This window comes from Cynocephalus volans, chromosome 3 (genome assembly GCF_027409185.1).
Source record: "Cynocephalus volans isolate mCynVol1 chromosome 3, mCynVol1.pri, whole genome shotgun sequence".
In the NCBI taxonomy this organism is placed as follows: Eukaryota; Metazoa; Chordata; class Mammalia; order Dermoptera; family Cynocephalidae; genus Cynocephalus; species Cynocephalus volans.
The window spans coordinates 151,871,295-151,886,861 of NC_084462.1; the positions used below are offsets into that span (position 1 = coordinate 151,871,295).

At 38.3% G+C, this 15,567-nt stretch overlaps 2 protein-coding genes across 2 annotated transcripts in view; both read right to left on the reverse strand.

The window, feature by feature from the left end:
• Positions 1-1,295: 1,295 nt before the first annotated feature.
• Positions 1,296-3,672, reverse strand: ADAM21 (ADAM metallopeptidase domain 21). The gene is given in 1 exon segment (XM_063090146.1): positions 1,296-3,672. A coding segment is annotated over 1 exon segment (2,208 nt). The 3' UTR covers positions 1,296-1,464.
• Positions 3,634-15,567, reverse strand: part of MED6 (mediator complex subunit 6) — a 123,935-nt gene continuing 112,001 nt past the window's right edge. The window contains exon 9 of the mRNA XM_063090872.1: positions 3,634-3,774. Within this exon, the coding sequence (XP_062946942.1) occupies positions 3,761-3,774 (14 nt within the window). The 3' untranslated portion in view covers positions 3,634-3,760. The remainder of the gene's footprint in view (positions 3,775-15,567) is intronic.

Consider the following 15,567-nt stretch of genomic DNA (forward strand, 5'->3'; position numbering starts at 1 on the left):
TGACATATCTTCTATAGCCAAGTTTAATCAAAGTGTATTTTTGGTTCACTCTTTCCTATTTCTATGGCTCTACTAGATGTCCTTTTCTTCTTTCTGTCCTGGCTGGCACATTGTTAGACCTTCTCCTCATCTATTCCTAGACTGCATCAATCCATAAAGGGGTGACCATAAAGTGACAGGGGCACACAAGTGGTACACCTAACATTTCATAAGGAAATGTTTTCCCAAAGATATGACATTTAACCTCTATTGAGAGAAAAATAGAAGTTTTCCAGAACAAGGGAGTAGGGGAGAGTGGTAAACAGCATTTTGGGAGCAGGAATTGCAGGTACAAATGTGCAGAGGATAACACAGCCAAATATATTCTAAATAGAAAATAGCTAAAGGATACAAAGTTGGCAAAGCATAATGGAAAATATCAAACAGGTAGTTTGACTCAGTTTACAGAATGCCATGCAGAAGTTATCTAGACAATACAAAGGGTATTTGATTAGATCTGTGTTTTCAAGAGACAGGCTTTCCAAAAACACTGAAAATAGACTGAGGAAAAGACAAATTAGGGACAAAAAGACCAGCAAAGTGCACCAGATACAAACAGCAGCATTTTAATTATATATATATTAAATATTCAAAATTGAATTTGGGGCAAGAGCTCCAGTAATTTTAAAGAGAGGAGAAGAGTGATGTCTGCAAGGTAGTAAAGTATTACCTTTGCTTTTCCTAATTAATTTCATGCATTTAATGCTCCATTCAAACTCATTACTTCATTAAAATATTTATTTTTTATTAGGCACTGTTTCTGTTATTGGGGAAAAAACAGTAAGAAAAACCAGTAAAATCCCTGCCTTCATGGAGTTTACATTTTGGCATGAAAGCAGATACTCCAAAAGGATACCCAAACTGCCAAATTAAGGCAAAATGTTAGAATAGACTAGCTTGGTTAGGAAGAATACAGGGAACAAGGTCAGGAGTTTTTATTAAACAGTTTCCTTATATTTAATAAGAATTCACTTCTTTCTCTATTTGGGTTACCAAATAAACCCAAGGAGTTGGGTGGGACAAATACCATCATTCCCCTTTTCAGATTTTGAAGCAGAATGTCAGAAAATTTAAATAATTTTCCCAAACTAGTAAATGCCAGTAGAAAGGTAAGACTCACTCCTGAACACAGTCTGTCTTCTGCCTTTCCCATGAATCATATCTATGCTCAAGAAATACAAAAAGGACAAAATCAGAGGTGGGGGGATAATGGAGCTTTATTTGCTGCATAAAACAATGAAGAGTAGGTAGGAACATTGTAAGAATTGCCTGTATTTAATGTTTCTGTTACTGATAGAAAGGAAGATCACTGCATCTTTCTGTAAACTGCCCAAAATATGCTCAGTTTCAGGCATGTGCTAACATTTCTACTGCCAAGAGACTAAGACTTAATAATGCATGAGATATTAAATTAGAGACATTTTCTTAACCTGATGAGGGTGCCTTAGTATCTCTGGGGCCAGAATGTTTTCGAAGATACACGTGAAGCCCAAAAGTCAACAGAATAATCACAACAAATAAAAGAAGAATCACAATTAGTGGCAAGAAAGCTCTTCTTTTTGCAGATGCCGGGCCACTGTCAACACTACCTCCATAGCCTCTTAGCAGACAGTAGGGCGGGGACCACCCATAGCCACAGTGGCAGTGATGTTTGTTATTGCAGATCCCCTTCATATTGCAGGTCTCAGGAAGACAAACTTGAGACAGGACAGACAGACTGACACACTTCTTGTGGATGCAGATCTTTTCTGGACCACACACAGTGCCATCTTTCACTTCACCAACATCAGGTATATTCATCCCTAAATGATAGTCGATACCCCAGCAGGTGACACCATTGATATGAGTGTGCTGCAACAAAGAATGATCTTGGAGATGCGGAATGTCTTCCACATTATCACACTGAACTCTTCCACAAAATATATCAGAAGTATTACATTTTAGGTATGCTGTGCCATTTATGCCACAGTGGCCAGAACGGTTCCCCTGGGAGTTGATTTCTTTATAGCATTTCTGAGATGCACTCTTTGCACCTTTACCAAAAATCTCCCTGCACTGTTGGTCATGGTTATTACATCTCTTTTGATAGCAGTAGGCACTGTCACTACAGGGGGTCCCATCCTGCACGTATCCATCTTCTGGGCACTGATGGGATGTCCCATTGCACCACTCTGGAAGGTCACATTCATTGATCTGTTGTCTACAGAGTTCCCCTGATGGCATGAACTTGCAGTCTTTGCAACAAAGCCCAAAAGCACATGCAGCCCCGGGCCTCAGAGTACAGTTCAATAGACAACAGGGATCTTGCTCACACTGCTGTATAGATCCACAGTCGCACTTTTCTTCTCTTTCAACCATACCATTCCCACAGCGCTTCAGCATAAAGACTTCCCCTAGGCTTGGAGGACTGTTCAGACATGATCCCTGGTTTAAAATGGTCTTTGTAAAATCAGCATAACTGCAATTGGTGAATTTCTCTGCTGGCACTTTTACAGCATTCATAATGCAACCTTTTCCCCCACAAAAACAGAATTCCTCATCATGCCTCATACCCAAAATATGACCTAATTCATGGGCCACAGTGTTGGCAAAAAGATACCAGGTGTCTCCTTGGAAATTATCAACTCCACAATTAATGGGAGGACGACATATTCCTGCAACATAGGCTAGACCAAGAATACTTATAAGTGAATTTTTAATGAAAATATGTGCAGCATCATGCCGTAGCTGGGAAAGACTGATTCGTTTCCACTGAGAGAAATCTTCCAGAACCTGTTCTATGCTTGTCATTGGGAAAACATTTCCTTGATTCCAAATCTCGATTCCAATCAAAATCACATAAGTACCCAATTGCTGATACATAGAATCCACTATGTTGACAACAAGAAATACATCCTCTTGTACCTTTGAGAAGTTGCTTTGGGAGTAAGCAAAGAAATCGTGGTCTACCACCACAGCCAGCTCCAGAAACCATGCATGGGTCCATCAGGCCCCAGAAGAATTCTGTTTTGGAGCTGAATTCTTAGCCTCTTTAAATTCCAAGCGTTGGTGTGCTATCTCCCTCTCTGTTAAGCCACATCTTATGGATGAGAATTGTGTTTCATTATTATTTATCTTGTAAACCAGGTGTTCAAATGTGGTAGAGTGCCTAATGGGCTCAATTTCATAAGTGAGGTCATTTATTTGTAACACTCCTTGAAAGCCCCCAAAACAGGCACTGAAAACAACCAGAGACTCAGAGGCCCCCTCTACATAACCATGGTAGTAGCAGTTATCAGGGATGAAGGGCTGATCCTGTTGTAGGGCATGCTGCTCCGTGTAGGTGAACACAGGGAGGCGTGTGGACACCAACAGCTTCTTGACTCTCATGTGGACAATGTGTCTCTGGCCCCCAAACTGCAGGCTGTAGGAAAGCCATCTTGGAGCCTTTGCTCCTCTGCCCCTGCTGATCACCTTCAAGGGGATCACCACTTCTGGAGGGCCAAAGCGTTGGGAGAGCCCAGCCTGAGAGAGGCCAGGAAGGGACAGAGACAGCCCAAGCCAGAGTACGAGTAGACTGACTCTCATGGATGCTCCCACCTCTACTGCCACCATTTTGGAGCCATCTGTCCAGAGCAGAAGACGACAGGGCATGAGGCACTGCTGGTCTGGCTTCTCCCTCTGAGCTGCACTGGGCGCAGGACTGACCTTTATGGATCTGTGTCCTGGCAGAGTTGTACCATCAGAGCTTCAAGGCTGAAAATAAAAATAAAGGAAGGGTGGAGATGGTGGTAGGATTGGGTAAGGAAGTCAGGACAGAAGAAGAATGGAGTGATGAAAAACTGGTTGATGAATCAAGAAAATGCTTTGGATTTCTTTCAATAAACGAGGGTGGGAAGTTGGGGGGTACAGATAAGATGATATTGGCCATAGGCTGATAATTGTTGAAGCTGGAAGATGGGTACTTATACAATGATAAAGATTTACTGAAATTGACAATATACAAGGGTACTTTTTTAAATTGATGGAAAAATAAAATTGAAAAATAATACAAATCTTTCCATGAACTTTTTGAAGTACTCTTGTGGGCTGGCCAGTTTAGCTCAGTTGGTTAGAGCACAGCCTTGTAACGCAAGGTCACAGGTTTGGATCCCCATACCAGCCAGCTGCCAAAAAAAAGAAAATGAAGCAGCCTTGTATGTAACTATTTATCTCACTACCATAACAAATAATGAGGCTGAAATTTTTTTCTAAACTAACCAAAATACAAAATAAATTTTTATCAGACATGGTAGGGAAAGGCAAATGCCTTTCAGTTCTTGCCATAGAAAGTACAACAAAATAATTCTTATAAGGGAGGCAATTAAAGAAGAAGCAATTTAAAAATTGTAGAGAAAAGAAGTGTGTAGATTATACAAGTGTGTCAGGAAGTTAATTAATATAAACATGGGGGCAGTAAATTTTTTGATATGAATGGTGTTTTCAACCTTTTAAAATTTCTAATTTGTTGTGATTTCTTTCTTTTGCTAAGTAAATGTTCATTTTCATACTTTTTTTGTATTTGTAATTTTGTATTCTTTTTCTTTTCTTTATATTTTATTGGTTATGAATATTAATGAGATACAAAGCTGATTGTCACCCCTCGTGCCCAAGATGTATTCTTTTTCTTAAAGTGAGCCCCTCATCTTGCAGATGCACCAGGCCCCAAAATTTGATTCCACTCCTAACTGTGATAAACATATTGGCAGAGATAAGTGCAGTTTCTTATAAGAACACGAAGGAAGAGCATTTAAATCAAGCTAATCTGACAAGCCTTGCATTGGAGATATGAAAATGAAAATGCCAAACCCAGCACCAATCAGCTCTTGAGCTCTGAATCCATTTCTAGTCAATACTTCCTTTACCCTGATCCAAGTTCCCATCTATCATCCTTCCATATACCTTCCCCTGTGCCTTCTGGAGTCTTCCTTTGATGACAAAGGAAGAGAGAAAGAGAGAGAACTAAACTCCATCCTCAACTTCTTCACAGAAAGTTCTCTACATCTACTTACCTTATTAAACCTGAACTTCAAAATAATGTATTGCTTGCCTGAAAGCTCACTCTGGTAAAACCGCATTCTCAGAAGACACATACACCACACGGCCCAGAGTCTGGGTTCCTGGTCTCCACAGCCCACAAAGTCAATACCAAACCATTCATCTTGCAACATCTGACTTCACTAATTTATACATTTCTCATCAACCAACCCTATTACTCTTGCACAAACTTCAAAGGCTTTGGCACCTGACTGATAAAATTATTCTCTACCCTGAATCCTACACTAATCCTAGTTAATATTAGCAAGTATAGAGACAACCCCTATCTGAAAAACAAGAAGGTTTTTTTCCCTTTTATTTATTTATTGTGTTATTTTTATTATGAATATTCGTGAGATACAAAGCTAATTGTCACCCCTCGTGCCCATGATGTGAGGGCCACATTCATACTGGCAGCATACCCATTACCTGAAATTGCTTTTGTACCCCATATCCCCACCCAATTATCCCCCAACCTCCCTCCCCTTCCTCCATCCCCCCTCCACTTTGCAGCCCTAGGAATGTTCCCTCCCTCTGTAAGACCACCGCACTACTGTGGTCTTTCTTTCCTTCCTTCCTTCTCTCTTAGCTCCCACATATGAGTGAGCACATGTGCTATTTATCCCTCTCTGCTTTGCTTATTTCATTCAACATAAGTTTCTCCAGGCTCATCCATGTTGTTGCAAATGGGAGTATTTCATTCTTTTTATGGCAGAGTAGTATTCCATGGTGTATATATACCACAGTTTCCTTATCCAATCATCCATTGATGGACATTTAGGCTTGTTCCATGTCTTGGCTATTCTAAACAGAGCTGCGATGAACATGGGAGTGCAGGTATCCCTTCGACATGATGACTTCCATTCCTCTAGGTATATACCCAGAAGAGGGATTGCTGGATCGTATGGAAGATCTATCTGTAGTTGTTTGAGAAACCTCCATAATGTTTTCCATAGTGGTTGTGCTAATCTACAGTCCCACCAACAGTGTAGGAGCATTCGCTTCTCTCCACACCCTCGCCAGCATTTGTTATTCACCATCTTTTTGATTATAGCCAGTCGAACTGGGGTGAGGTGGTACCTCAATGTAGTTTTAATTTGCATTTCGCTGGTGACTAGTGATGTTGAGCATTTTTTAATGTATCTGTTGGCCATTTGTACGTCTTCCCTTGAAAAATGTCTATTCAGCTCCTTTGCCCACTTTTTAATTGGGTTATTTGTTTTTTTACTGTATAATTGCTTGAGTTCTATGTGTATTCTGGATATTAATCCCTTGTTGGAGCTCAGCTTAAAAGCAGGCAATAATAGGAAAATAACTTCAAGGAATCTTTAATCCAGACTCTTTTTCCTCATTCCTAGGACTCCAGAGACCAAAACTCCTGAAGGAACATCACTCTACCATCAAAACTGTCAAGTGTTGCCACTAAAAATCCATGTTCTCTAATATTATTGGACTCTCAAATTAAACTGCCCTCCTCCACATGTTTTATAAACTCTTTCTTTGCCCACAAATTCAAATTCCTCAAGACCCTGACCTACCTATTTCCCCTCTTTCTCTAATGCCCTAATGCACTGTTTTCCCATTTGTCACTAATGACCGCCCATTAGAGAGTCATAAAATTGATAAAGTTGGTCATCACCTGTAGTTCTTTCATTAAAAAAAAAAAAAAAAAAAGAATAAAAATCTCACCAGGCATCTCTAAAAGATTCCTAGTAAGTCTTGCACATGATGCGAAAAAATTGGGGGTGTATGTGTGTGTGAGGCAACTGGGTCACAATACAAAATGTATTTCTTTTTTTATTTTATTTATTTATTTTAATTTAATTTTATTTTTTTAATTTTAACTTCTCAGTATACATTTTATAGATTTTCATATCCCTTTACCTGTTCCTCATTCCCCACTCCCTCTCTCCCCTGGCCCCCAACTACATCATATCTGTTCAGTTGTCTTAACAAGTTCAAGGAATAGTTGTGATTGCTGTGTCTTCTTCCCTACCACTACCATTTATTTGTTTGTATATTTATTTATCTATCTATCTATTTACTTATTTATTCATTCATTCATTTTTAGCTCCTACAATTAAGTGAGAACATGTGGCATTTCTCTTTCTGTGCCTGACTTGTTTTGCTTAATGTAATTTTCTCTAAGTCCATCCATGTTGTTGCGAATGGCAGTATTTCATTCTTTTTTATAGCAGAGTAGTATTCCATTGTGTAGCTATACCACAGTTTCTTTATCCACTCATCTGATGATGGACATTTGGGCTGGTTCCAACTCTTGGCTATTGTAAAGAGTGCTGCATAAACATTGGAGTACAGGTATCCCTTCAGCATGATGATTTCCATTCCTCTGGGTATATTCCCAGCAGTGGGATAGCTGGGTCATATGGTAGATACCTGCAATTGTTTGATTAACCTCCATACTATTTTCCATGAAGGCTGCACCTTTTTGCAGTCCCACCAACAGTGTATGAGAGTTCCTTTTTCTCCACAACCTCACCAGCATTTATCATTCTCAGTTTTTTGGATATTAGCCATCCTAACTGGGGTGAGATGCTATCTCAGTGTGGTTTTGATTTGCATTTCCTGAATGCTGAGTGATGTTGAGCATTTTTTCATGTGTCTGTTGGCCATTTGTATATCTTCCTTTGAGAAATGCTTATTCAGCTTCTTTGCCTATTTTTTAATTGGGTTATTTGTTTTCTTGCTGTAAAGTTGTTTGTGTTCCTTGTATATTCTGGATATTAATCCTTGTCAGATGTATATTTTGCAAATATTATTTCCCACTCTGTTGGTTGTCTTTTCACTCTGTTAATTGTTTCTTTTGCTGTGCAGAAGCTTTTTACTTTAATATAATTCCATTAGTTTATTCTCCCTTTGGTTGCCTGTGCTTTTGGGGTCATATTCATGAAATCTGTACCCACTCCTACTTCCTGGAGTGTTTCCCCTATGATTTCTTTGAGGAGTTTTATTTTTTCAGGATGTATATTTAATTATTTAATTCACTTTGAGTTGACTTTAGTATATGGTGAATGGTACAGGTCTAGTTTCAATCTCCTACATATGAATATCGAGTTTTCCCAGCACCATTTGCTGAAGAGGCAGTCTCTCCCCCAGTGTATAGACTTGGTGCCTTTGTCAAAGATCAGATGGCTGTAGGTGTATGGGTTGATTTCTGGGTTCTCTATTCTATTCCATTGATCTGCGCATCTGTTTTTAATGCCAGTACCGTGCTGTTTTGGTTATTATAGCTTTGTGATATAGTTTAAAGTCAGGTAGTGTTATGTCTCCAGCTTTATTTTTTTTGCTCAGGATTGCTTTGGCTATTTGTGGTCTTTTGTTATTCCATGTAAATGTCTGGATAGTTTTTTCTATTTCTGAGGAAAATGTCATTGGAATTTTGATGGGGATTGCATTGACTCTGTGGATCAGTTTCACAATGTTGATTCTTCTGATCTAAGAGCATGGGATATCTTTCCATCTTCTTGTGTCCTCTTTAATTTCTCTCAACAGTGGTTTATAGTTCTCTTCATAGAGATTTTTCACATCCTTGGTTAACTTTATTCCTAAGGTTTTTTTTGTTTTTGTTTTTGTTTTTTTGGTGGCTATTGCAAATGGGCTAGCTTTCTTGATTTCTTTTTCTGCATGTTCACTGTTGGAGTATAGAAATGCTACTGATTTTTGTGTGTTGATTTTCTATTCTGCAACTATGCTGAAATCATTTATCAATTCTAAGAGTTTTTTTGTAGAGGCTTTAGGTTGTTCAATATATAGGATCATATCATCTGCAAACAGTGACTGTTTTACTTTAATCTTTTCCAGTCTGGATGCCATTTATTTCCTTCTCTTCTCTGATTAATATGGCTTGTGCTTCCAACACTGTGTTGAATTGGAGTGGTGAGAGTGGGCATCCTTGTCTAGTTCCTGTTCTTAAAAGAAAAGCTTTTCCCTGTTCAGGATGATATTGGTAGTGGGCTTATCATGTATGGATTTAAATGTGTTTAGATACTTTCCATCTATACCTAACGTGTAGAGAGTCTTAATCGTGAATGAATGTTGAATTTTGCCACATGCTTTCAGCATCCATAGAGATGATTGTACATTTTTTTCTTTGACTTTATTAATATGGTGTATCACATTTATTGATTTGCGTATGTTGAACCAACCTTGCATCCCTGGGATGAATCCCACTTGATCATGGTGTATAATTTTGCATATGTGTTGCTTTATTCTGTTAGCTAGTATTTTATTTAGGATTTTTGCATCTATATTCATCAAAAATATTACCTTGCAGTTTTCTTTTTTGTTGTATCTTTCTCTGGTTTTGGTATCAGGTTGATGTTTGCCTCAGAATGAGTTTGGGAGAATGGCCTCTGTTTCAATCTTTTGGAATAGTTTGTGGAGAATTGGTATCAATTCTTCCTCTTTGAAGGTTTGGTAGAACTCTACAGTGAACCAGTCTGGTCCTGGGCCTTTCTTTGCTGGGAGTCTTCTGTTAACAGCTTCAATCTCTTCTATTGTTATTGGTCTGTTCAGATTTTCTACATCTTCTTGGCTCAGTTTTGGTAGTTTGTATGTGTCCAGAAATTCATCCATTTCCTCCAGATTTTCAAATTTGTTGGCATATAGTTGTTTATGGTAGTCTCTAATGATGCTTTGTATTTCTGAGGTATCAGTTGTAATATCACCTTTTTCATTTCTAATTTATGTTATTTGGGTCTTCTCTCTTCTTTTCTTAGTTAGTCTTGCTAAAGGTTCGTCAATTTTATTTATCTTTTCAAAAAACAACTTTTTGTTTCATTGATCTTTTGTATTGCTTTGGGGGTTTCTATTTCATTTGGTTCTGCTCTGATCTTAATTATTTCTTTCCATCTACTAACTTTGGGTTTGGATTGTTCTTGTTTTTTTAGTTCTTTAAGGTGAAGTGTTAGGTTGTTTCCTTTCCATCTTTCCATTCTTCTGAAGTAAGCTTTTACTTATGTTTAATGAAAATTTTCTTTTAATTAATGAAAATTCATTTAATGAATTTTAAACTTCATGAAATTTAAAATTAGTACTTAGTACTGCTTTTACAGTATCCCCCAGGTTTTGGTATGATGTGTCATTATTTTCATTAGTTTCAAGAAATTTTTTGATTTCCTATTTAATTTCTTCTTGGACCCATATGTCCTTAAGTAGAATGTTGTTTAATTTCCAAGTGTTCATTTGTATAGTTTCCAGAGTTTCGTTTGTTATTGATTTCTAATTTTAATCCATTGTGATCTGAAAAAAGTACATGGAATAATTTCAGTTTTTTAAAAAATTTGTTGAGACTTGATTTGTGACCTAACATGTGGTCTATCCTGGAGAATGTTGCATGTGCTGATGAGAAGAATGAATATTCTGAGGTTGTTGGATGGAATGTTCTATAGATATCTGCCAAGTCCAATTGGTCTAAAGTATTGTTTAGATCTTGTGTTTCTCTATTGATGTTTTGCCTAGGTGATCTATCCAATGTTGAGAGTGGGGTGTTCAGGTTCCCCATTATTATGGCATTAGTGTCTATCTCATTCTTTAGGTCTAATAGTGTTTGCTTTATAAATCTGGCTGCTCCGATGTTGGATGCATATATATTTATGATTGTTATGTCATCTTGATGGACAGATCCTTTTATCATTATATAGTGGCCTTCTTTATCTCTTTTTATGGTTTTTGGTTTAAAGTCTATTTTACCTGATATAAGAATAGCTACTCCATCTCACTTTTCATTTCTATTTGCATGGTATATCTTTTTCCATCCTTTCACTCTTAGTCTATGTGTGTCTTTACAGGTGAGGAGAGTCTCTTGAAGGCAGCATACTGCTGGGTCCATCTTTTTAATCCAGTCAGTCTGTGTCTTTTGAGTGCAGAATTTAATCCTTTTACATTTAGAGTTATTATTGAAAGGTGTTGATTTGCTCCTATCGTTTTATTGTTTTTTGTTTAGATGTCTTAAGTATCTTTTGTTCCCTTCTTTCTGATTTGCTGTTTGTCTTCTGTGTTTGTTGGTTTCTCGGGGTGGTAGATAAATTATTTTTTCTCTTTATTGTTAGCATTTTTGTTTTATGGGTGGGTTTTGTTCTTTCTTGAGTATTCATGACAGTGATGGTTGTTTTTCAGGTACCAAACCCAGTACTCCCATGAGAATTTCTTGTAAAGTTGGTCGTGTGGTAGTGAACTCCTGCAGTTTTTATCTGAGAAATATACTATTTGTCCTTCATTTTGGAAAGGCAGGCTTGCTGGGTAAAGTATTATTGGCTGGCAATTTTTGTCCTTTAGTATTTTGAATATATCATCCCATTCTTTTTTGGCTTTTAGGGTTTCTGATGAAAAGTCTGATATTAGTCTGATTGGGGCTCCCTTATAGGTGACTTGACACTTCTCTCTTGCAGCTTTTAAGATTCTCTCTTTGTCTTTGAGTTCTGCCAGTTTGACTCTAACATGTCCTGGAGAGGACGTTTTTGGGTTGAATATGGGGATCTTTGGGCCTCCTGAATCTGAAGGTCTGTGACTTTCCCTATACTTGGGGGTTTTTCTGCTATTATTTCATTGAATATATTTTCAATGCCATTTCCTTTTTCCTCCCCTTCTGGAATACCCATGACTCAGATATTTGAGCACTTAAGGTTGCCTGTTATCTCTCTTAGATTTTCTTCAATTTTTTAAATTCTTTTTTTTTTTTGGTCTGCCTGTGTTAATTCAAATGGCCTGCCTTCAAGGTCAGAAATTCTCTCAATGGTGCTAGAATAAGCAGAAGACGTGTTCTAGCCTGCTAGTTAGACTCTGCATTGTGTTTTTTATTTCAGTGAATGAATCCTTCAGCTCCACAAGCTCTCTACATTCTTTTTCAGGGCATTGATTTTTTTGTACATTTCTTCTTTTGGGTCCTGTATATTTTTTCTCATTTCATTGTGTTGTCTAACTAACTGAGTTTCTTGTATCTCATTTAACTTCCGTAGAATTGTTGCTCAAAATTCCTTGTCAGTCATTTCAAGGACTTCATCCTAATGTAATGCCTATCAAAATACCAATGACATTCTTCACAGAAATAGAAAAAGCAATCCTAACATTTATATGAAACAACAAAAGACCTCAAATAGCCAAAGCAATACTGAGCAAAAAGAGAAAAGTGGAAGGCATTACACTACCTGACTTCAAATTATACTACAGAAATATAGTAACCAAAACAGCATGGTATTGGCATAAAGACAGAGAGTTGGACCAATGAAACAGAATAGAAAACCCATAAATGAACCTATGTACTTACAGCCAACTGATATTTGACAAAGGCACTAAAAACAAGCATTGGTGAAAGAAAAAGTTGGTTTTGTGAGAAGATACACAGAATAGACAAACAAGCATTGGGGAAAGGACAGCCTCTTCAATAAATGGTGGTGGGAAAACTGGACATCCATATGTAGAAGAATAAAACTAGACCCCTATATCTCACCATATACAAAAATCAACTAAAAATAGATTCAAGACTTAAATGTAAGACCTGAAACTATAAAAATTCTAGAAGAAAACACAGGGGAAATGCTTCAGGACATGGGACTAGGCAAAGATTTTGTGAATAAGACCTCAAAAGCAAAGGCAACAGAAGAAAAAATAAACAAATGGGATTTTAGTAAACTATAAAGTTTCTCCACAGTAAAGGAAACAATCAGCACAAGAAAAGAGAAAATCTACAGAATGGGAGAAAATATGCACAAGCTACTCATCTGAAAAGTAGCTAATATCTTGAATATGCGAGTAACTCAATAGTAAAAAAACAAGTAACCCAACTGGGTTGAGATGATATCTCAGTGTGGTTTTAGATTTGTATTTCTCTGATGCTGAGCGATGTTGAGCGTTTTTTCAAATGTTTGTTGGCCATTCGTATATTTTCATATGAGAAATGTCTATTCAGCTCCTTTGCCCATTTTTTAATTGGGTTACTTGTTTTCTTACTGTTGAGTTGTTTCAGTTCTTTGTATATTCTGGATATTAATCTCTTGTCAGATGCATAGTTTGCAAATATTTTCTCCCACTCTGTAGGTTGTCTTTTCACTCCGTTAATTGTTTCTTTTGCTGTGCAGAAGCTTTTTAGTTTGATATAATCCCACTCGTTTATTTTTTCTTTTGCTGCCTGTAAAGACAGTGAATAACAAAGGCTGACAAGGATTGGAGAAAGGGGAATCCTCCTACGCTATTGGTGGGACTGTAAATTAGTGCAGACACCGTGGAAAACAATATGGAGGCTCCTCAAACAACTACTGATAGAACTGCCATACAACCCAGCAATCTCATTGCTGGGTATATACCCAAAGGAATGGAAATCATGTCAAAGGAATACCTTCAATTCCATATGTATTGCAGCTCTATTTACTATAACCAAGAGCTGGAATCAATCTAAATGTCCACTGACAGACGACTGGGTAAGGAAAATGTGGTATATACACTCAATGGAATACTACTCTGCCATAAAAAGAATGAAATTTTGCCATTTGCTGCAGCATGGATGAACTTAGAGAAAATTAAGTTAGGTGAAATAAGCCAGGCAATGAAAGAGAAATACTGCATGTCCTCACTCATAAGTGGAAACTAAAATGAAGGAAGGATGAAAGGATGGAAGGATGCAAAGAAGGAAGGAAGGAAAACAATCACAATAGTACATTAAATTTTCAAAAAAGAGAGAACAGAACTGTGGATACTACAGGTGGGAAAGGGGTGGGGGGATTGGTAAAAAACTAGTTAAGGGTCAGAAAGATTGATTATGTTTTATAAACATGGGTATACTAATTGTCCTGATTTGATCACCACATATTGTACACATGTATTGATATTCGATTCTGTACCCCATAAATACATATAATCAATACAAATTTTTTTAAAAACCCAATTAAAAATGGGCAAAGAAACTTAATAAACATTTCTCAGAAGAAGACATACAAATGGCCAACAGTTACATGAAAAAAAGCTCAATGTCACTAATAATCAGGGAAATGTGAATCAAAACCACATTGAGATATCATCTCACCCCAGTTATACTGCCATTATTAAAAACACAGAGAATAGCAAATGCTGGTGAGGATGCAGAGAAAGGGAAACCCTCCTACACTGTTGGTGGGACTGTAAACTAGTGCAGCCATTATGGAAAACAGTATAGAGGTCTTTCAAACAACTACAGATAAAACTACCATGTGACCCAGAAATCCTACTTCTGTGTATATACCCAAAGGAATTGAAATCATCATGTTGAAGTGATACCTGCACTCTCATGTTTACCATGTCTCTGTTCACAATAGCCAAGATATGGAACCAACTTAAATGTCCATCGACAGATGATTGGAGTGATAAAAAAGAATGAAATTCTGCCATTTGCAGCAACACGGATGAGCTTGGAGAGAATTATGTTAAGTGAAATAAGCCAGTCTCAGAAGGATAAATACTGCATGTCCTGACTCATATGTGGGAGCTAAAAAGAGAGAACAAAACAAAACAAACAAACAATAACAATAACTTGAATTGTTAAAAGGAGAGAGAAGAACTACGGTTACTGGAGGTGGGAAAGAGGAGGGAGGAGGGATAGTTAGAGACTGATTAATGGACACAAAAGTACAGCAAAATAGGAAAAATAAGCCCTATTGATGTACAGTCAACCCAGAAATCTGTAATCAATAATGATTTACTGCATGTAACAAAATGAATAGAAGAGAGATCAAATGTGCACATCACAAAGGAAGAAGGCAAGGTGATGGACTAGAAGTACCAAGGGCACAATCCTCCCACAGAAAAAGACCAGAACGAGGAAGAGACAGCCAAATATTGGAGAGAGAATTGGTGGGAGAGCATAGGAGGGCAGCAGAAGTCTGGTGAGGTCCCTATGGAGCATGAAAACCCAGGAGGGTGGCGTAAAGGAGAAAGAGGCACGTGGCTTCAGCCACCACATCTCCAACACCATCTTGACTCGATCGATTGTTGCACATTGTGCACACATATTGATACTCAATTCTGTACCCTACAAATATACATAATCAATTACGTTTCAATAAAAAAGAAATGCACATCCACTGCACCAGCGCCTTGGGGCCCACCCAGGGACCCGAGGCATGAATCTGGGGACCAGACCCCCGTCCCCTCAACCACACATACTGCACCAGTTCCTTTGGGCCTACCTGGGGACCTGAGGGATGGAGCCAGTGGCCAGGCCACCCCTCCCACAGCCAAGCACACTGCCAGCACCTTGAGACCCCCCCCGGGGACCTGAGGCTTGGATCTGGGGACCGGACCTCCCTCCCACAACAAGGCACACCACTCCAGCACCTTGGGGCCTGAGGCATGGAGCCAGGGACTGGACCCCCCTCCAACAACAAGGCAAACCACACCAGCACCTTGGGGCCCAAGGCATGGAGCCAGGGACCGGATCGCCCCCCCACACACACACACAACACGGCACACCACTCCAGCACCTCG